At 36.8% G+C, this 21537-nt stretch overlaps 1 protein-coding gene and 1 pseudogene across 1 annotated transcript; one reads left to right on the forward strand and one right to left on the reverse strand.

Moving 5' to 3' along the window:
• The first annotated feature begins 8040 nt into the window (after positions 1-8040).
• Positions 8041-13015, forward strand: LOC139864745 (D-amino-acid oxidase-like; annotated as a pseudogene).
• Positions 12699-16912, reverse strand: LOC139861149 (asparagine--tRNA ligase, cytoplasmic 1-like). Its single transcript, XM_071849447.1, has 6 exons — positions 16371-16912; positions 15527-16120; positions 15180-15436; positions 14959-15088; positions 14766-14824; positions 12699-13038 (listed from the first exon to the last, which is right to left on the reverse strand). Exons 1-6 carry the CDS (start codon positions 16842-16844, stop codon positions 12855-12857), a joined length of 1698 nt encoding a protein of 565 aa, XP_071705548.1. The 5' UTR covers positions 16845-16912; the 3' UTR covers positions 12699-12854.
• Positions 16913-21537: the final 4625 nt, after the last annotated feature.

Below are 21537 nucleotides of genomic sequence, written 5' to 3' on the forward strand. Positions count from 1 at the left end.
ATTATCCTTATACCCGAAGTCAAATATTCCAACTAATTGGGGATTCGAACTGTAACAAGGTCTTAATACTTTGTTTAATGAATACACCAGGTTATCGACTGCGTGTAATCCAAGGTTTTATTACTTTGTTAACAATTACACCAATTACCCTTGTATGTAATTCACCCCTGTTTCAACAAGTCTATTGATTATTAATCCATCCCCGTGTCTGGTCAAATGAATAATTATTGGTATTTATAGATATCCCGCCCACCGTACCCAGTCAAGCGTATGTGGTTATATATAAATACGTCAAATTATAAGTCTATATATTAAATTAACGAGGCATCATTTAGTTAATATAAAGCCCATTAATAGCCCATAGTCTAATTTCCACAAGTGTCGTTCTTTTATCCAAATCCCAATTATGGTCCAAAGCCCAATTACCTCGTCTTTAATATTTTAGCCAACATCACGATTACTTCGGCTTAAATAAGCATAATAATAACTTAGCTAAGAGACATTAATTTAAAAAGGTTGAACATAACTTACAATGATTAATAATAGCGTAGCTTTACACGGACAGAATTTCGACTTACACACTTACAACATTCGCTAACATACCCTTATTATTATTAATCTTAAATTAAAATTAAAATTATAAATTATATATATATATATATATATATATATATATATATATATATATATATATATATATATATATATATATATATATATATATCGTAAGAGATAGAGAGGATAGAAAAAGATGTGTTATTTTCGGCCAAAACACGCGAACTTTATAGGACCTGAGCTGATACAGTGCACCATGCGATCGCATGGTTTTTGGTCTTCCTGGCCATGCGATCACATGACCTTCTTTTACAGCTCACATACTTTTGTTTTTTATTTGCCGACGGTTTTAATAAATAAATATAATATATATATAATTTTTAGAATTATTTATATATTATATTATATTTATGTGCATAGTTGACTTGTAATTTTTAGTCCGTTGCGTCGCGCGTTGAGAGTTGACTCTGGTTCCGGTTCCGGATTTTTGAACGTCCTTTCGTACTATTTAATATCTTGTACTTTGCGTTTTGTGGCTCGTACTCTTGTAACTTTTAGACGTTTCTCATCAATAATTTGAACCACTTTGATTGTACTTTGTACTTTTGAGCTTTTTGGTTGTTTGCATCTTCAATTCGTCGAATCTGTCTTTTGTCTTCACCTTTTATTATTTAAACGAATATCACTTGTAAATAGAACAATTGCAACTAAAAGCTTGTCTTTCTTGAGGGATAATGCTATAAAATATATGTTCGTTTTTAGCATTATCAGTTAACTATGCGCATGGGCATGCGGTTCATCTTTTGTTTTTGATTCTCGATATACAAAAAATAAATACATAACGCATGCATAACATAATAATATATACGAAAATTAAGTTATTACACATCACAATTGTTTCAAACGCCTACCCGACACGGGACTTAGGGCCAAACAAAATTGTATCTACAATTGCCTGCCTGAGCATAGGACTTACGGTGCAAACGGTTACAAGCCACAACTGAAAATCCTCCTTGAGGTACCCATCAATCGACATGTTCGGGTCCGCGGCAAAAACATTGATTAGGGGGATTGGGATGGCTGTGATGGCCTCTTTAGCTTCAAGGAGTACTGCCACTGTACCCTCCTTCAACTTCTTCTGAACAATGTCGGGGTACGGCGGTGTCAGATCGCAACCTTTGATCACCTCCAGTACTGCCTTGTTGATCTCATGGTCCTTCACTGCATCAACATAGGCTTTGAACTTGTTAGATACGGGACCCGAGTCCATCACCTTCTGCACAATGGTAGGAAGGGCGGTGCGAAGCTTTAATAAGTCCGCCTCTGCCAGTTCGCGGCCAGTCACTGCGTCATCCTTCTCCCTATTCACCCTTTCTAGCTCCAACCGCAGGCGCTCAGTCTCTCCCTTAGCTTGGTCAACCGCACCAACCAACTCGCGGTTTTTCTTCCTTTCCTCGATCAGGGCGATTTTTGTTTCTGCCGCAGTCAACTCCACCGCCTTGCGCGCCTCTTTCGCGGCATCCCTGTCTTTTTTAACCTGGTCAACCCTCGCTTGCAGTAGCCCTAACTCTGTTTCTTTACGCAGGGCCACTTGATATAAGTTAGTGGAACGACGGGCTTGATCTGCAAACATGCCAAAGAACACAAGGCCATTTTGGACAAAGGCATTGTGCGCTTGGTTGAAGGGCAAAGCGGCCAGTTGATCGCGGAATTCCGCAGGGAATATTTGTTGCATAAACGTCGACTGCTCGGCGGCATTTTCTGCAGAGGATTGGGTGAGTTGGCTCAAGTTAGCCAGGCGGAAGCTACCGCGGGGTGGAGTCGGCGTAGAATCAGAATCCAGATGTATCGCCTTATCTCTCGATGTGGCAGTGGCTTCAAGCTCCGGATTGACTCGCGGTGGAGTCTGATGCGTCTCCTCAACATGCTCTGCGTATTAGTAACTCGTTAGCATATGCATTAAGTATGCGGAGTTTACGCAGGAAAAGGATGCTTACCAGTAGTGGGGGGAGGTAGATCCGCAGATTCTGGATCGATGGTAACGAAGTTGTCGTTCCGCATGTCCTCCCTTTGTTTGGCAGTGAGCTTCTTTTTCTTTTGTTTGGTTTGGGGGGCTTCGGTAGCCTTGCGTTTGTTGGCTGAGGTGGCAGGTGCGGATAACTAGTTTTCACCAGTACGCTTCTGCTCCAGTTGTTGTTCAATGTTTTACTTGCGAAAAGATATTCCCGCAATCTCCTCCGCTGTAAGTACCTTCTTCATCTTCATCTCTGCAAACAAGCGCGCATAAGTTAGCACATATAAGTATGTAGCAAATTGTTATATGTTAGTGTGCGTTAATACTATTTCTATCCTTGCCATTCGGTCCGATTATGGCTGGACGCACGTTCTCCCATGCCCAGTATGCGGATATCTTTCCTAACCGCAGCATCAAGTTCCCGTATGACCGTGCACCAGCTGTGTGTTAGCGCACTCCGCTAATAGCTTTGTTTCTTCATCATCTAGGACCAGGGTTTTTTTCACATCCTTAGCCACATTTTCGCACCAGATAAGTGTTTGCGGAAAGTTGGTACCAACCACAGTTTGGTTAATAAAAAAGAATGTTTCTTTCCAGTGGCCCGCATTCGATTTTGGGGTTTTGGTGAAGTTTTGACGAGCAAAGAATGTGAACCACGATTTGTGGTGATTGGCTAAGCGGTATAGATGGCAGAATACCTTAACCAAGGGTACCTTGTTGAGTGCAACGCACCACATCTCAAACAATACAATCTTCCCTATGGCGTAAGGGTGTAGTTGCCCTAATCCTACGCAGAAATCATCTAAAACGCCTAGGAAGAAGTCGGAAGGTGGCACTCTAAAATTGCTACTTTGTTCTCCGGCGGTTTGTGGGCACGTTGATTAGATTGGGGAGGCACCGGATTGTACTGTGCTAACGGTGGGTATTGTTTCACTAAAGAATCTATATGCTTTTGCTCTATAATCGATACTACACTATCTACATACGTCTCATTAGCTTTAGTCATTTTCTATAAGTGATCGGAGAATAACTAACCTCTTGAAGATTGGCCGGAATGTTCGGGAATTGATCGGAATGTGAATTAGCAGCGTATTGGAGAAGGTTGTGGCAGAAAAATAGAAATGAATGTGAATTGGGTCTATTTATAGTGTAGATTGGGGTTCATGGGGTGAAATGGTCTCATCGTGGCTGTACACGTGTAACGCAATCAAAGGATAGCACTTTCTGTACGCGCGTGGATGTCAGTTTGGTATGGTTCACTAGGAGCGCGTGGCTGACACGCGCCTGCCAAGTGCCACTTTACGTCTTGTCAGCCGAATGGGCTTCTGCGACAGTGACAAGCATTTAATGACCTCGAAACGCACGCGGAAAATTAAATGCTAGCCGTTTTCTTGTTTTTTCCTTTTCGCTTAATAGTTTGATATCATATATCTTGAGCCATATAACATCAAACTGGGGGGACATAATGATACCGCAACCCGCATGCGCAATATATACGTATGCGGGCACTCGCTAGCATGCGTATGCGTTTACTTTGTATGCGGTATGCGGCATGCGGATTCGTATCGAAAGCCTTTGTTCCCGGTACGGCGGTTACTTGGTCCTCAAGTAAGTATCTTTTCCATAATTATATCCGTAATTCGGGGGAGTTGGTTATGGAAGGGATTACCATTATCTCGGATGGTTCTAGAATTAGGGTTTGCCTATATATACAAACCCTAATTATCATTCTAAGGTATAACCACGTTACGTAACAATCATCAACCACACATTTTACGTAACCAGCATCATCTCTCGTCTTCTCAAGGTTAACAGGTTAGTTCTTTGTTGACTAGCACCTACAGCCTTATATGGGGCCTTCCGATCAATGACCGTTGTCGAAGGTGGACTTAATCACTTGGCCACCCCGCCGACATCATCATGTCGGCCAACGTTATTCACGGTAGCCGGACCGGAGAGCCTTGTTCTAAGATCCTTAAACCCCCCCCCCCCCCCCCTTTACGTATTGAACAGACATATTAACCCTATGGTAAAAATATGCATGATCAGAGGCCTATAAATGCAAGCCAAAAGTGTCATTTGGAGGCTAATCACACATTTTGCTAACTCTAATCTTCTATTTAAGTTCACCTTGGAGCCTCGGCAAAAGTCAACCACCACAACACCCCCAAGTCCACTAATCTCAATCGTAGGAACCCTTTTCGAAGGTTAAATTCTTTCACTTCTTTACACTCAAGTCATTTTTGGCTTGATCACAAAGGGAAAGGGAATTCAAAGTTTTTTACTTTTCAAATACATTGTCTATTAGATACTAGATGAATAAAAAATATTACTTCTTCCGTTCTAATTCTATTGTCCTAGATAAAACGCACGTAGTTTAATTAAATATCATTATCACGTTATATTTGTATACTTACTTTACAGTTTTACCTTTTATTTTTAAATTTTACTTTTTGTCTTACATGTATATATCAAAAGTATTAGAGACATTTATCTCTTTATTCTTATTTATTTATAGAAATGAACAATTAATTTGTGACAATTCAATAATAAAAAGTGAATCACAAATTTCAGATGAGGGAGTAATAATGAGCATATATGTAAATCATATCATACTTAATAACATAACGTAATGATAGTATAACTAGTGTGGTTCATTTAAGCCAGATTATGATATGACACCGGCGAGAGATGGATACAGATTTTTTTTTAAAAGCAAGTGAGATTTTATTATATACGAGACAATATTACAATCAAGTAGCTCGTGGCTTCGATGCCATACATATTACGCGTGGATACTGATTTTTTAAACTTGCGACTTGCCCTCCATGATTTTTTTTTACCCATCGGAGCCCGTCTACTTGTCAACGGTTGTGACCCGCGGATGCCCGTGACCCATGAAAAAACCCGTGAGTTTAAAAACTATACATATGAAACAATAAGTGCTCGAATATACCAATAACTTGAGTATAAACTCGCGGGTAAACTCATGAATAATTAAGGATTTATATTAAAATATAAGTATATATATTAATGTGTTATTAAATATATGTATTCGGGTTAACGGATATACTCTCAGGTTTCTCAAATGGATATCACAGGTTCGCGGGTCGGATTTTACACGCAACGGGTATTTTATAACCGAGACCCTCTCTCAACTCGCCAACGGGTATTTATAACCGCGACACACTCTCAACCTGTCAACAAGTAAAGTTTACTCGACCCATGACCGCGGGGTGAACTTTTTTGTACCCGCCCATTGCACAAATAACTGCAGATCACAAGGTTTTTTTAGCCCATTGCCATTACCAGCCAAATTAACATACGTATTATTTCCCATTTTCTATACGAGTATAAGTTTGTTTTATGAAAGAATAAAAATAAAAAGGAAACCCTGTGTGGTTCATTTAAGCCTAATTAAGAATTAAGATTAAAAAAAAAAAAAAAAAATGATCCATTTGGGCAAATCCCGGGCCGAATTGAAGATCTTAAATCTTATAAAGTATATATTCAAATATTCAATATGATTCATTTATTTGTTTACAATTCGTTTATACATATACATATATAGACACATACAAGTATACTTAAAAGTTGTTTACGAATTTTAGTCAACAAAAAGAGTGTGAGCTATGGATATACGTGGCCATGGGAAACGGTAGAAGTCTCACTTTAGTTGGTGCCAACGTCGCAATGTCTTATTTAGGGATCGGTGGTTAGCTATATCGTAACTGCACCGGCAATCATTAAAAGTGGGAAGTGTTAGCGGCATTTGAGAATGGTAGTTGAGTTGTATATGGTGATTCTCTAGTTTCGGCTCGTGTGCTCCCGTCTCAATTTTATTATCTCGGGATAAAAAACTATGTAGTGTAATTAAGTAAAATAATTATTTTGTGATATGAAAGTTTTACACATAACCTTTTATTCACTTTTTTTTATGTTACATATTCAATACTTAAAAACAATAAAGAAAGTTTAATTAATATCTTGTTAAGTTTTGGGAGTTAATATTTCCACTTGTTTATAGATCCACTTACAATAAGCATTGATAACTTGTAATGTACAAACAATTAATGCGTAACAAAAGTGAATTTATCAAAAAATTAGGTGGATTTATCACTACCTTTTACTTTTGAAATAGAAGAATAAAATTCAGACATTCTAAATAAAAAAGATGGAGGATAAATTCACGACGAATTGAGCAATTAAATTAGTGTTTTAACCACTAGCAATGGGGACGGTGACATGGAGTGGTTATTTTTTAATTGAGATGATTGTAATGTGACAATATTGCAAGATGAATGAATGCAATGCATAATGTTATTGGAAGGAGTTGTAAGAAGCTTGTTAGGATGCGACAAACTAAGATTGGAAATACAGTGAAAATAATAATAATAATAATAATAATAATAATAATAATAATAATAATAATAATAATAATAATAATAATAATAATAATAATAATAATAATAATAATAAAGCGAGGAAGGAGGTTGACATTGGGTTGTCTGGAGAGAACGACAGAGCCCTCAGACCTGCAGATGTGTTACTTTATTCCTGGGATTGTGGTCGCGATGTTTCTGTTGACTTGACAGGGTTTTCTCCTTTGACACAGTCTGGGCTTTCTGACTTTGTCCCTGGACGTGCTATGGTTGATGCGGCTCGTCGGAAGCGGGTCAAGTACGGATCTAGCTGTCAGGCGATTGGTTATGGTTTCATTCCTTTCTCACTTTCTTCCCTTGGAGAATTAGAAATGGAGGCTGTTTCTTTGCTAAAGCGGGTTCAGAAGAGTTCGATGGCTCAAGATATTGGTGCCGGTGCTGCTGCTCATATTTTTACTAGGATAGGTTTTGCTATTGCTAGAGGTGTGGGGGCCCAGATTGTCTCTAGGCTTCCCACTAATTTTTTTGTAAGTTTTAAAACTTTTAAGTTTATTATAATAATAATAATAATAATAATAATAATAATAATAATAATAATAATAATAATAATAATAATAATAATAATAATAATAATAATAATAAATGCTTATAAAACGCTTGTCCTTTCTTTGTTCAAATACGAACGAAGCTGTTTTTTTTCTTTCGAAAACAGCCCATTGGATGCATTTTGAGCGTGGTTTTGTTGCGAGGTAAATATTTGACTGACTAAGTAGTAAATTCTCTATTTATTTATTTTGATAGAAATAACGTGAACTCTTATACAAAACGAAAATATTTTTTAACTCAACAACCGAATGATAGAATAATAGATCGACTGAAGGATACATCAAATTCTCCATTTAAAATCCATTGCATCAATTTTCTGTTTCTTTTTCTTCTTCATTTTATATTTGAGTCCTCCATTTAAAATTAAACAAAACTTAGCAAAATAGCAAATTCAATATTTTATTCCATTGAACTACACCTGGCAATTGGGTCGGGTTGGGTTGGGTTTGGGTTTGGGTTGGGTCGAAACAGATTTGGGTTTAAATGAATCCGGGTCTAAACAGGTCAGAAATTTTGAACAGGTCAAATGGGTCGGGTCAAAATCAGGTTGGGTCGGGTCGAGACCCTTTCTTTTCCGGGTTGGGTTGGGTCTAGACCTCTTTTTTTTTTTTTTTTTTTTTAATTCTTTAATAATAGATCTGTAATTTGTCGACTTATGTTTGTACACCCATGCTTCACGAGAAGAAGCTCCTTGGACCCCATACTGATAACAGTTCGTGAATTATTAGTTTATTACTACGTATTACACACTAAAATATTAGTATTAGGGGTGTTCACGGTCCGGTTTGGTCTGGTTTTGATTAAATCTCAAACCAAACCGGCATCTACGGTTTAAACATATATCAAACCAGACTAGACCAAGAAAGTCGTCAAACTGGACGGTTTGGTCCAGTTTTGGCCGGTCCGGTTTAACCGGTTTGACGGTTTCAAGTTCCATAAGTTATTATTATTAAGTTTGTGTACATTTTTCTCCTTTTGTACCAAAAAAGGCAAAACAAACAATGTGAATCCTTCGTAACTGATTCATAAGTTATTATTATTAAGTAACATTCTTTGTAGATACATCTTTATTAAGTCTTTACGTCTCCAAATTATATCAGTATACATCCTTTTTAAGTGAATGTGTCGTGCATATTATATAATTATATTCCTCCTTTATATATAATTACATATTACATATACATCCTGCATATCAAATACAAATGCATCTATTTACTTCACTCACGAACAAAGCTAAATGTGTTCGCATCTGCCATGTACGTATAAATATGTTTATCCAGTGAAGTATATAGTTACATAAAATTAATATCAGTGACGTATATACAATCCGGTCCGGTCCGGTTTAACCGGCCGGTGGCCTAATGAAACCGCAAACCGGACCGAGTTTCGCGGTTCGGAGATCTTAAAACCGGCGACCGGACCGCTAATATCTAAAACTGGACCGAACCAATAAATCGGTCCGGTCTGGCCGGTTTTCGCGGTTTGACGGTTTCGTGAAGAACCCTAATTAGTATATTGTTTTTTGCTATTAAAAAAGTAGCCAATAACTCCAAAGAAAATGTTAGCGTGTCTCTCTCTGCATAAGCCACACTTTAACCCATTGTGATGATAAATCGGCCGTTTATTTATAAACAATTAATTATCAAACTTCAAATTGTGATAATAATCCAAATTACGTTATCTTTTACTGTCATTCCCAACAATCAATTATAACCTATTTAGTATTATCATCACACGTTCACAAAATTCAGATTTATAACTTATAAATAAAAGACAAAATTTCAATTCAGTATTACCTGAAGAATTTAATTAGAAGAATTGAAGAAGAATTTAATTGGAAGAATTGAAGAAGACGACTAGCGAAAAGCAATAGAGATTTAGTTCCAAAAATCCAAATGATCCATGGTATCGTGATTTGGGGATTGAGTTCGGTGAAAAAAATCCTATAGCAGCGACCAGCGAAAAGCAATAGAGATTTGATTTTTAACTTCTTATTACGGAGCAAAAGATTTGTGTTATGGACTTATAGATCCTCGACCCAAACATAGGACCCATTGGACCCGTCCCTTTTCCCTTGTGATATAATTAGTTCAATTTTGGACCCACTAGATTCATTGTATTTTATAAATTCAGACCCCACTGGACCCTAAAATTCTGACCCAATGGACCTAATTTTTAAGTTTCGGGTTTGGTTTGCCAGGCATACATTGAACCAAACATAGTATTCGTTTGATTGTTTCCTCAATATAAAATATAGATACAGATCCACATGTCGTCATCACCAATTTGACTACCTCCATGGACAATAACCAGCCAGCCACAGAAACGAGTGGTGGTTTGCGGTGGAGGTATCATCGGAGTTTGTACGGCTTACTATAGGAGCTCATGTAACACTCATTGAACAATCATCCATAGCCTGTGCAGCATCAGGCAGAGCTGGCGGATTCCTCGCATTTCACATGTGTGACGATCAGTGGCGATTCTAGGATGAAATGCCAATGGGGTCCTAAATTTTTTTCTAAGGCTAATTATATTTGAAGGGTACTTTAGTGGTTATTTACCTCTAAAAAAACACAAATTTTAAAAATATATGAGGTCCTATACTTAAATTTAGTGGTGTCCTGTACAATTTAAAGTATACATCGTATAAAAAATTTTTCACTAGTGGGGTCACGGGACCCCACTCCCTTCAAGGTAGAGTCGCCTCTGGTGACGATGGGCCCCTCTCATCTTTAGCTCATGCCAGCTTCAATCTCCACCGTTCATTATCTTTAGAATTAAACGGATCACAATCTTACGGGGGTACCGTCCACTTACAGCACTCACTATCTCCGTCAACGAATCTGAATCACATCATGAAAGTCTTATACTGCCCTCGTGGATTAATTTAATAGAAGGATTTAACCTGGAGAAATTATTGGTACTGTGGATAATTCGGCCCAATTAAACCCGCGATTATTCACGCGTGCTTTGTTGGATAAGGCGGTGGGAGAGTTTGGGGTTGAGGTTGTGATTGCAAAAGTGGAGAATGTGGCAGTGGGCGATGACGGTGTGGTGGTGACGATGGTTGGCGGTGGGGTGATCGGTGGTTTTGGCTCTTGGGCCGCGGACTAGTAAGTTGCTGGAGATATCTTCTAAGTTTAGGCTGTATGGTAAGAAGGTGCACAGTGTTGTACTGGAACCGAGAGATGGTGGTGCGATTACTCCTCGTGCGTTGTTTGGTACTTATTATCCGGTCAATGGAGCGGGTCCAATTGATCCGGAGGTGTATCCAGTATCCACGTCCTAATGGTAAACTAACTACTCTAGAATTGCATTGCTTAAATTTGGATTTGATCGTCTAAAGAGACCGATCAAAGTAAATAGTTCATGATCAAAATGATTCAGATGTTGTGAATGCTGAATGATAATAATCTTAATCAATAATCATTCTGAATCTGAATAAACATTATAAATGATGTATAATTACTGTATTAATCTTTTAGATAAATCAAAATATATGGTGTGTATATATATATATATATATATATATATATATATATATATATATATATATATTGGTAGGATCAAGAGGGAAGTAACCAATCGGGGAGAAGCGGGGGAAGCAAAAACTTTTTTTTTCGTTTTTTGAAAAAACTTTGTTCACGAACATTATAGATGGGATGAAAATATGAACATTTAGTAGAGACACTTTGTGATAAATGTTTTTATTTTGGCGGAAAAATGCTCGAAGAAGTAATATATAACAATTATCGTGTTTTTCGAACGTATGTTGATGTTTTAGCTATTGGGGTTTAGATATTAGGGTTTAGATATTAGGGTTTATATGGTTTAGATATTAGGGTTAGAAATTTAGGGTTTAGGGTTTAGATTTAGAGTTTAGATTTAGGATTTAGATTGAGTTTTTAACACGAACGGTTTAGAGTTTAGGGTTTAGGGTTTAGGGTTTGGTGTTTTGGGTTTATGGAATAAACCCAAAACCCCAAACCCTAAACCCTAAACTCTAAACCTTAAATCGGGCTAAATTTTACTTCACAAAACATGAAGAAAAAAAACATTCATATTCTTCAAGAACAATATTATCTTGAATGTTATTTTTGTCGATCGTTTTCCCGCCTAAATAATAACATTCATCACGAAGTGTCTCTTCTAAATGTTCATATTTTCGTGTGATCTTGATGCCGGAAAAAAAATTCCAAAAAAAACGAAATTTTTTTTTTTTGCTTCCCCCGATTGGTTACTTCCGCATTGATCCTGCCCCTATATATATATATATATATATATATATATATATATATATATATATATATATATATATATATATATATATATATATATATATATAATTGTTTGATAATTGTTCTGAATATAATTCAATAAGAGTCTTACAAGAAAATGAAGTTGCTAAATGGTTAAGAGAACTTCTCTGATAGTTCAGTGTTTTGTTTCATTCGACATCTCGTCATTCAAAGGTTACAAAATTTTGGCCGTTCGAAAAAAAAAAAAAAAGAAATGGTTACAAAAAGCACGTTGAATGTTTTGTTTCATTCAACACCACTTATCATTCAAAAGTTACTTAAAAACACATTGAATGTTCAACGATTCAGCATTCGACGCTGAATCATTTCATCAAAAGGCAATAAAACACACCTCAATATAACTCGTTTGTTAATACAGGAGACGTGTATATATGTGGACAGTCAGTTGAATCCGAGGTACCTAACGGACCAAATCTGGTCATTCCAGACCCTGAATCCATTCAAGTGCTCAAGAAAGTTGCAGGAATAGTATCAAATAATCTCAAAGAAGATAACGTAATTGTGAAAACAGAGCAAGCTTGTTACATACCTTGCACCATTGACGAAAAAACCAATCATGGGTGAAGTTCCTGGGATGAAAAATTGCTATGTGTCTTGTGGACATGGTTGTTGGGGCATCTTGTTTGGTCCAGCCACAGGCTATGCCATGTCAGAACTTGTATTAAATGGTCAAGCTAGCATCATTGACCTTAATTGCTTCAGCCCTTCTAGATTTCTTACAAACCAAACATAACCTTAAAAATTTTACATTCCTATGTTTGTTATGAACTTTTAGTGTAATGTAATACTGTAATCTGTGCTGGTTTTGTACTTTTGTCAGAGTAGGAAAGTAGAAAGGTCTTTAAACATCACCCAACAGTAAGAAAGTATTACATGTGTGCCAAATTTGCTTTACCAACAAAAACAATAACATGCTAATCATCGGATCATTTAATACTAAGCAAAAAAAGGAGTGATTTGATTCTGGCCAATGTAGCTTTAAAGATCTGCCCGACCTGGGAACCTTGGAAAGGGGATAACATCCCTAATGTTATCAATCCCTGTTGCAAAAAGAATCATCCTTTCAAATCCTAGACCAAACCCACTGTGCTTAACGGTACCATAGCGACGTAGATCAAGGTACCACTCGTATGGCTCAAGTGGCAATCCCATTTCAAGAATCCTGATGCATACACAAGAATTACCAATTTAAAATTATGTTTTATAAGTGAAAGTGAATGTGGCAAGGTCAACAGGTCAAACTGAGGTTACATAACATTTCAAAAAGGGTTTGGGTTGAAATATGGCATACTTTTACTAGGGAACTAAAACGGGATGTGTGGGGCTGTGTTGACTAGCCAATAATAATAATATAAGTATTATTACAGAACATTTAAAAATATTTGATTAATACAAATCTAGGATTTGGTATGAATACCAACATAAACATCGAGCAACTTCAACACACTTGGCTCGTAACTCTTTAAGTTAATTACTTAGGGCCTGTTTACTTTAGCTTTAATGGGCTGAGGTGAATAAACATCTTATTCGGTCAATCCAAGGTGGTGTTTACTTTTGACTTAAATTAATGAGATGACATTATAGACACCTTATTCGGTCACCTGTAAAAGGGGACTTGTCCCCATATAGCTTCTCATTTTCCAAAAATTTCCAATACTATCCCCTTCCTCTTTCGTATATATTTCACATTTTTCTTCAAAATCCAGAGATACTTTTCAGAATTGTTTATGTTTCTTTTCTCAAAAATGGTTTCTTGTCCTTTTCATCCTTGTTCTTGTTCTTGTTTTTTTTTTTTTTTTTTTTTTTTCCAAAACGGTTTCTTGTCCTTTTCATCTTTTCCGTAACCATGGAAATACCTGGAGGAATAACGATTGTTTCTTGTCCTTTTGATCGTTTCTCCGGTAAGTGACTTCGCAACCATTTTTCAACTTATCGTTTTTAACTTTATTAAAAGTAAGGTTTGTTATTTTGGTAAAGAAATATGGAAAATTGACATTTTGAGAGGACGAAGGAATAAATTGTTGTGTATATTTGAAAATTGGAAATTTCTCACGAGTTTTATTGTTTTGATAAACACACAATTGATTGATCAAAGGGTTAAATCTTTGTGTTATTTAGTGGTTGGTATAGCATTTGACGGTGGTAGGTATAGAAGCAGTAAAAACTTTACATACCAATAGTATTTGTTAAGAATATTCAAATTTAAAGGTTAAAACAGGTGACATAAAATTTATAGATGTGCTTGAATTACGTTCTAACATTTATATATGAAATGCTTATATAAATGTAGAAGCATACAATTTTAATACTTAAGGTCAAAATAGTCATTTGCATCCATTCAGTTAATTCATTCCGTACAAAAAGTAAACAACAATTTTTGTTATCTTCTTACTCCATATAATCTTTCATTACTCATACAACCATCTATATCCATTCAGAAATTAATGAAAAAAAAGTAAACAGGCCCTTAATTATTTTACATGGCACATTTTAGGATAATCCCTCCGTCCATCCTAAAAGTAAGTGTCCCCCTTACAATTTATATTTGTTTCAAAATAATTGTCCACTTTCATAAAATAAAAAAAAAAAAAAAAAAAAAAAAAAAAAACTATTACTATACTAAATGCCATTAAACTCACCCAATTTACCCTAATTTATTACTCTCAATCTTAAATAAATCGAGACAAACTTGCCTTGAATATATATAAGAACAAAAAAACTGACACTTATCATATTTATCATGAATGCCTATCTTAAATACATCAAAATTTTATAGGGGATACTTTTTGTGGGGCGGAGTGAGTAAAACACAACCCAAATGAAGCTCTTTACAAGTAAAAATCTTTAGAATTTCAACCTCTACTTTAAAGAAATGTTTGGATTACATACCTTTCTTTGATAATCTCATAGTTCTCTTCTCTCTGACTTCCACCAATCAGTTCACCAACCTATCAAAAAGCACTAAAAATTAGTGTTTTATATATATATAACATTACAATTGTACAAAATCATGTTTACATTCCTCAAAAACACATATTGTAAAAAGCAACCAACGAGAATACATTAAGAATAAAAACATTACCTTAGGCACAAGAACATCCATAGCAGCAACTGTTTTCTTGTCCGGATTGAGTTTCATGTAAAATGCTTTGATCCCTTTAGGATAGTTATACACAATCACAGGTGACTCATACTTAATCTCTGTCAAGTATCTACAAAATACACGTACCAAATTAGTGAATTTCATGTTCATAATACAACAACTATATACGTACACTGCAAAAGTTAAACTAAAAATTGTACTTTTCATGCTCAGATGCCAAATCAATTCCCCATTCAACTTTATTCTCAAACTTATGGCCTTTAACAACAGCTTCCTCGAGTATTGTAACTGCTTCTGTGTATGACAATCGTACAAAGTTGGTTGATGCAACCATTTGAAGGCGTTTAATAGCATTTTTATCAAACTTTTCAACCATAAATTCCATATCATCATAACAGTTGTCGAGTAACCATTGGCACATAAACCTAACATACGCCTCAGCACACTTCATATCGTCCTGCAAAAGTGTATGAACATACATTTCACAAGATCCAATTAAACAGATGATGATAATATAAACAATAAGTGTACAAGTGTTTAATACTACCTCAATATCAGCAAATGCTATTTCAGGCTCAACCATCCAGAATTCAGCAAGATGGCGTGAAGTATGAGAATTTTCAGCACGAAAAGTTGGCCCAAAAGTGTAAACACTACTAAGAGCACAAGCAAAAGACTCAACTTGAAGTTGACCAGAAACAGTCAAAAACGCCTGGCGAGCAAAGAAATCTTGACTATAGTCAACCTTTCCATCCTTCTTCTTTGGGATACCAGGTTTCATGTTAAACCTCTCTTCAACTTTTGCAAGGCTTTCTTTAGCTTTAGTAAGTTCAACAACTGCAGCTGTAATACAAGGTTTGCCAGCTTTATCAGCCTTCAATTTTGCAACGATTTCACCCTTTTCTTTTACCAAAGACTTAGCCAAATCAACATCTTCCTGTGATGGAGGAGGATTTTTAAGCAATTCCTTTTCGTTTTTCTCAGCTTCGTTTATAAGTGTTGTGACTTGAAACATCTCCCCAGCACCTTCACAATCACTAGTTGTAATAATCGGAGTATGCACGTATAGAAATCCATGCTTTTGGAAAAACGTGTGAGTAGCATACGCCAATGCATTACGAATACGAGCAATTGCTGAAATCTGAAAATTACAAGAGAACACAAATCGTTCCAGTTTCCTCCACAACTAAATCACAATAATGTGTACTATAAACCTTCAATAACTTAAACGTAAACCGACTTCACATGATCTTCTTGAATCTAGAAGCTTATAGAATAGCATGAATGATTCATTGATAGGAGATATTGAAATACGTATATAATATAGATTAGATACAAACTACTGTAATATGGAGTAGTAATAAATAAATGAGATTAGCCAACGAACTTACAGTGTTAGTTCTAGGACGAAGATGAACATAATCCCTAAGAAATTCAAGCGTCAATCGTGTTTTGGGCAACGGATATTTACCCGGATCTGCTGGACCAATGTCTAGAACCTTGGAAACCTTAAGTTCAATAGACTGTTTCCCCTGTTTATCTTCAGGAGGCATTTGAAGCACACCTTCGACGTGCAAGCACGTGCCAGTTGGAGTAAACTGACTTAACGGCGCTACATCGGAGTAAATAATCAACTGCAAGTTCGCCGGACATGAGCCGTCGTTAAGTTCAAGGAAAGCGAAAGAGCCTTTGCCTTGTTCTCTCCCTTTTTTCACCCAGCCTCCCACCTTTAAGGTTTTACCGGCGAGGCCGGCGCCACCGTCCGGACGAGTCAGAATTGATCGGATTAAAACGCGTTGTGAGAATTCAGCTTGTTCAACAGTATCGGAGATTGCTAAATTGTTCATCGGGAGCACGTCTGCCATTGTGACTGACCGGAGATTGCTAAGTTGAAATTATCAAGTGAATGAGCGGTGTTACTTTGTATAAAAAAAAAAAAAAACCCTAATTTGCAAGTATCGTTGGCTAAAACTAGATGCAATAAATGAAAAAAAGATGTTACCTTTATGATATATATTTAGGGGTTTTTTTTTTTAATTTATTTATTTATTATTATTTTTAGCAAAGAAACGAAAACTATATATATAATTCTAATCCCCAAAAAGAAGACTAGAAAACAAAGATACAAAAGGATCGATCACAAAAGAGGCTCGAAGACAGAAATCAACTCTAACCAAGACAAAAACCGATACACTAACTAAAATCGAGCCTTTACGTGAACAAGACAACACAAAAGAATACAGCCACAAACAATGGAGCAAAAACTAACCAAACAACGCACAAACAACAAAGACCTAATCAAGTATCCCTTTTTGAAATGTTGATGGCATCTTCCGCATTCGCCTTAAACGAAAAAGTAGACTCGATCCCAATCCCATCCGAATTCAAACCTCCATTTCTAAATTCGTCAAAGAAGCCGACACCAACAAACTTCTTTCCCGCCCCCGCTCCAATACGCTTCCCAATAACACTTTGAAAAGTTTTATCACCTTTTGACCTCCATTGAACCGCCCCTTCGATCTCGTCCCCGTCACTCGAATCATGCAAACAAAGCTCCCCGCCCTTCACATTCTTTTTCTTTTCTTTACCTTTCCTCTTACCCGCGCCCTTCGTATCACCCTTCTTCCCCGTGTAAAAGCGGAATTTATTAGCATGCACATGCCAACCCCTACAATGCCCTTTACAATTCTTATCCGCACAAATGCAATACTTTCGGCCCGCACTATTACCGGTAGCTACATTGGCCAAATTATTAAGGAGTTCATAATTAACTTCATCACCCGCAACCGGTGACAAAACTTTCGCAAGCCTTCTTTTCTTTGATGAAGGATCCGAACTTAAACCATTAAGCTTTTGATCAACTAAGTCAATCGTATACGCATTTTTTGCAACTCCAACTTCTTCACAAATAGTTTTTCCTTTGTAAACACCCGATGTCATACCCTCCATTTCCTTCACTCCCCCGTTATCTTTGCCAACACCCTTAAACACATCAACGAGCTCCTGACCTCCATCGAAAAAAACCCGAAGCCATCATAACCGTATCTACCACTCTCGTTCCGTCGTCCACCATGGTTGACCCATTATGAACATCACGAATCGGATTAACCCCCAATTTCGATGTACAAACTTGATACACCAAAGGCTCTGGATCACTAGAAAGGTTACAAACAACACTCATATTATCCTTACCTTTAACCACATCTGCCAATTTGCAAGGTAAAACAGAGGGAACATTATTAACGCTCACTTGCACCGGACACGAACCCGAAACAATCGTGTCCCCAGCAGACTCTTTTCAACGTAAACCATATTCACAATTTTTCCCCACTTCGACTTCGAGTACCACAGAATTACCGGGATAAACGCCATTGTCCACGCCTGCCTTGTGAATTTCACAATTAGCAGAATAAACGTTGGACGGAGTACAAAAAGCAGGGATCGATTGATCTTCATGCATAGCTGCTACATTATCTTTTTGAAACCCAAGAATAATTCTATGCATATCCAAAACCCAATCTGACGACCACCTAACATCACAACCACGATTGATACAAGCAATATCGGTAACTTCATTGACCCAAACCTGTGTACTAAGGCTACCTTGTTCGGCCTCCAATACAACATCAACGAGCTCGTGAATATGCTTAACTTTAGAGGATTCAAGGAAGGCGAAAAGGGAACCAGTTACTCCAACCTCATCTGAAATTTTATCTATCGAAATAAGACTACCAAACAGGGAAGCGATACGTGCAGCATTAGTACCCGAAGCGTACTTCACCGGAACACCTCGGATCTCTAACCAAACAAACCTAAAAAAAGCATCCGCTTTATCCGAAAGCCGGGCAATCACAGCAAAATTGTTGTTGACAATTAACGGGTCCAGGACATGGTTTACAGCTTCTAAGTTCTCACAAACAACAATAGCACCAAAAGTTCCAAACTTAAAACTATGTGACAGCAACACCTTATGCTTAATGAAAAAAGATTTGATTTTCTCAACATCCAAAGGAACAACATCAGTAATAATCAAACAACGATCAAGAACATCAGCAACCGAATTATTGGGTACAAGATTAACATACCTAGCTTTCGGTACATATCTACGACCGAAAGGTACACCAGAAGGTTTACTCATTGGCCATCCAACATATAAAGGCCGACCGAAGATCATTGACCCGTTCAAGTTTGCAACAGCTGAACGCGCACAAGAGGGGGACGAGAACGTCACAAAAGCGTATCTTCTATCGAGCCAGAACTTGACCTCCTCGATCTCACTTTCTTTACTGAAGGTGGAAACTAACATATTCCGTGTGCACTTTACGAGACGACCCACAAACACCGTACGATGATGACCACGAGAATCTAAATCGGAGCGAGAAGTCGGAACCACAGTCGGAAGTGAACCTGAAAGGGAATTACCACCGCCATCGGCTAACCTAATGTTCGTCGGTTCTGCAGTTTCGGACCTAAAAAAACCAGGAGAGGTGTGAGTAGTAGCAGAAATGTCATGTAAAATGTTGGTTGAATGTTGGTTAATAAACTAAACGACAAACTTAAGTATGATGATTAACCAAAGAATATGTTTTGATGATAACACACACATATGCATAAGTGATGACTGACATCTTAACATAAAACACGCAAGGTCACTAATCCATACTTTATCTTGCAAACGACCAAGTCAAACATAGGTTAAAGAATGAAATTAAAAGTTAAGCTAAACACACAATCGAGGTACGGTCGACCGCATAGTCAACCGTGAAACCCCAAACTGAATTGCAACACAGTTTTATGAAAACAAGTTGCACGGTCGCCACCACGGTCAACCGCAGTGCGACCGCAGTTTTCTCTGTTACCGATTTTGACCAAATAAAGTTTGACTAGTTCCCGACATCTATAATTCATGAAACCTTTCTCAACATGCTTAGAATAGATGCCCTCTCCATACTCAATTGAGTTTTGGTCATAAAAACACTAATTGTGATTAATTACGCCTAATGACATCTTAATGACAAATTAACCAAAATTAGGCATAACACATAAGTGTTAATCAACAACTTGTGATCTTAATTCTTATCTAGATATCCTTAGTATGATCATCAAGTACCAACACACTTAAGCCAATGTCACTAGAACAATAATTGCTATTAGAAATGACTTAGTGATTAATTAAGGCTAAGTGAGGAACAATGCTCCCAAGGTTAACTAGTAATGACTTGTAATCCTAAAACACACTTAGATATATTTAGGATGGTCACCAAGTCCCAACTAGAGATTGCTCTTCCCTTGTGCATGTGTTAGACATTAATGTGTGCTTACACATTAATCAAGCAAAATGTTATATTGCAATTGAACTTGTTAAAAGCTTGAATTATAAGTTGTGCAAGTATCTATATGATTGGTCCTAGAATAACTATCTCTTGCTATGTGAGTATTACTTGTTACTTGACAATATGCTTAATACTCATAAACTTGTCAACTTGATTAATATGTTTGCTATGTGCTCACTAGTTAGGATTCAAGTAACTAACCTACTCCAATAGATTAAGTGTAAAATGGTTCACAATGAAATTATAGTCAATTGTCTATTTGGTCTAATCTAAGTAACTAAGTGTGATTGCTTATTCAAAAATGACTTAACTTTAATGTCTCTACATACTTCATGATTATCTTATAGAGACATCACTCAATTAATCTCTACCTAAACTCAAATGAAACATGATTTTTGATTAATTGAAACTAGGAAGTTATTGACATAGTGACTAGACTTTAGAATTGAACCAAAGGCATTAATGTGACTAACTAAGTCTTGACCAAATTGAAATTTCCCAAAATATCAATCAAGACACTTCTCCAGAATGTTGGGTTTGTCACTTTTGGAATGTTAAGTCACTTTCATGCAATAAGACCAAATCTCACACACTTAATGCATATAGTACTTGTATAGGATGTTTGGTTTCTTTTGCAGGTGCTAGAAGGAGTAAAGGTGCCAAAATGTGGTGTTCAAATTTGACTCAAACGGCTATGCAACGGATACCAAAATTTGGACTGGAGCATGCACGGTCGCACCATGGTCGACCGTGCAGGCAACCGTGTGTCAACGGCTATTTTTTGAATCCCACTATAAAAGTCAAACATTAAAGAGCATTTGAAGCTGACCCTCTTGCATATTTCAAAGACATATTTCCAGAGATCACAAGGGCTCTAATTAATACTCAAATGTGATCAAGCAAGAGAAGATTCTATAATCTTAGAGATATAGAGTTTGGTTGTTGTAAACTTACTAATCAAAATCATTAATCTTGTGAGTTTACTTAGTGTAATGTATGTCCTAGTATTGTCTTAGGATCATCATTGCAAAGTGTATAAGTCTTGTAACTTCAATTAGTAGAAGCATAGGCTAGCTTAGTGATCTACTTCCTTAAAGGGACTTAGGAATTTGATTAATCTTATTTGGAGATTAATACTTGTCCAAGGTGAAGACAAGTTGATCTAGGTTAGAGTTGATCTTTCAAAGGGATAGAAAGATTAGGTTTGTTGTCTACCAAAGAAGTT

This window comes from Rutidosis leptorrhynchoides, chromosome 8 (genome assembly GCF_046630445.1).
Source record: "Rutidosis leptorrhynchoides isolate AG116_Rl617_1_P2 chromosome 8, CSIRO_AGI_Rlap_v1, whole genome shotgun sequence".
NCBI lineage: Eukaryota > Viridiplantae > Streptophyta > Magnoliopsida > Asterales > Asteraceae > Rutidosis > Rutidosis leptorrhynchoides.

Coding starts and splice junctions, on each gene's coding strand:
- LOC139861149 (XM_071849447.1), bottom strand. CDS start 16,844: ATGGCAGACGTGCTCCCGATGAACAATTTAGCAATCTCCGATACTGTT. Junction 16,121..16,370: donor TTCGTCCTAGAACTAACACT/GTAAGTTCGTTG, acceptor TGTAATTTTCAG/ATTTCAGCAATTGCTCGTAT. Junction 13,039..14,765: donor TATGAGATTATCAAAGAAAG/GTATGTAATCCA, acceptor TGTATGCATCAG/GATTCTTGAAATGGGATTGC.